At 66.3% G+C, this 1,589-nt stretch overlaps 1 protein-coding gene across 1 annotated transcript in view; it reads left to right on the top strand.

Annotated features, from left to right (window-relative positions):
* The window catches only part of LOC106899830, a gene marked incomplete at its 5' end in the record, with an annotated part of 26,058 nt that overhangs the window by 22,317 nt on the left and 2,152 nt on the right, over positions 1-1,589 (top strand). Inside the window, 4 exons of the mRNA XM_014961756.1 lie at positions 58-292; positions 370-520; positions 1,131-1,299; positions 1,386-1,540. Of these exons, the coding sequence (XP_014817242.1) occupies positions 58-292; positions 370-520; positions 1,131-1,299; positions 1,386-1,540 (710 nt within the window). The remainder of the gene's footprint in view (positions 1-57; positions 293-369; positions 521-1,130; positions 1,300-1,385; positions 1,541-1,589) is intronic.

Raw genomic sequence — 1,589 nt, 5'->3', positions numbered from 1 at the left:
TCTCCCCCCCTGAGCAGGGGCCACCCCTCTGTGTGTGTCCCCTCCCTCCAAGGTGACCACCCCATCCCTGCGCCCCCAAACCACCGGGGTTCCCCCTCCCACCCCTGTTACCCACCAAGCAGGGGGTCACCCCCCCCGTGTGCCCCCCCCTCCAGGTGATCATGGTGACCGGGGATCACCCCATCACGGCCAAGGCCATCGCCAAGGGGGTGGGCATCATCTCGGAGGGCAACGAGACGGTGGAGGACATCGCCGCCCGCCTCAACATCCCCGTCAGCCAGGTCAACCCCCGGTAGGTGCCGGCTCTGGGGGGTCCTGGAGGGGTGCCAGGGGGGTCCGGTGCCCCCCCCTGAGGCTGTGGTGTGGCAGGGAGGCCAAGGCCTGCGTGGTGCACGGCTCCGACCTGAAGGACATGACCTCGGAGCAGCTGGACGAGATCCTCAAGAACCACACGGAGATCGTCTTCGCCCGCACGTCCCCCCAGCAGAAGCTCATCATCGTGGAGGGCTGCCAGCGCCAGGTGCCCCCACCCCGGGTCACGCCGTGTCCTCGTGTCCCACCGTGTCCCCGTGCCCTGCACCCGTGCCTGATGGTGCTCCCCATCCCTGTGCCCCACAGTGCCACCAACCCTGTGCCCTGTCATGTCCCCATGCCCCATGGTGTCCCCATGCCCCGTGGTGTCCTCCATCCTTGTGCCACCCTTGCCATGCCCCGTGGTGTCCCTATGCTTGTGCCTGATGGTGTTCCCCATCTTTGTGCCCCATGGTGACCCCATCCTCATGCCTGATGGCGTCCCCCAACCCTGTGCCCCACAGTGCCACCACCTGAGGTGCCACCACGATGGGGATGGTGATATCCCCACCACGATGATGATGATGATGATGATGATGGTCCTCACCTTCACCCCCCCTTGTCCCCCACAGTGCCACCATCCCTGTGCCCTGTTGTGTCCTTGTACCCCATGGTGTCCCCATCCTTGGGCCTCACAGTGCCACCATCCCTGTGCCCTGAGGTGTCCTCATGCCCCGTGGTGCCCCTGTGGTGTCCCCATCCCCAAGCCCCCCAGTACCCCCATGCCCGTCCCCCTCCCCACGGAACCTGACACCCCCCTGTCCCCAGGCCCCCCCCAGGGTGCCATCGTGGCGGTGACCGGGGACGGGGTGAACGACTCCCCGGCGCTGAAGAAGGCCGACATCGGGGTGGCCATGGGCATCGCCGGCTCCGACGTCTCCAAGCAGGCGGCCGACATGATCCTCCTCGACGACAACTTCGCCTCCATCGTCACCGGCGTGGAGGAAGGTCCGGGATGGGGGGATGGATGGGATATGGGGGGGTGTTGGGGGTTTGGGGGACCCCCCCATGGTGACCCCCCCAACCTTCTCCAGGCCGCCTGATCTTCGACAACCTGAAGAAGTCCATCGCCTACACCCTGACCAGCAACATCCCCGAGATCACCCCCTTCCTCCTCTTCATCATGGCCAACATCCCCCTCCCCCTCGGCACCATCACCATCCTCTGCATCGACCTGGGCACCGACATGGTGAGAGGGGGGGGGAAGCACCCCCAAATGGGGAGGGACCCCCAAAAAA

Source organism: Calidris pugnax, unplaced genomic scaffold (genome assembly GCF_001431845.1).
Source record: "Calidris pugnax isolate Ruff unplaced genomic scaffold, ASM143184v1 scaffold871, whole genome shotgun sequence".
NCBI lineage: Eukaryota > Metazoa > Chordata > Aves > Charadriiformes > Scolopacidae > Calidris > Calidris pugnax.
Note: the sequence above shows the minus strand (reverse complement) of the source record. Positions and strands in the feature narration are given on the sequence as shown.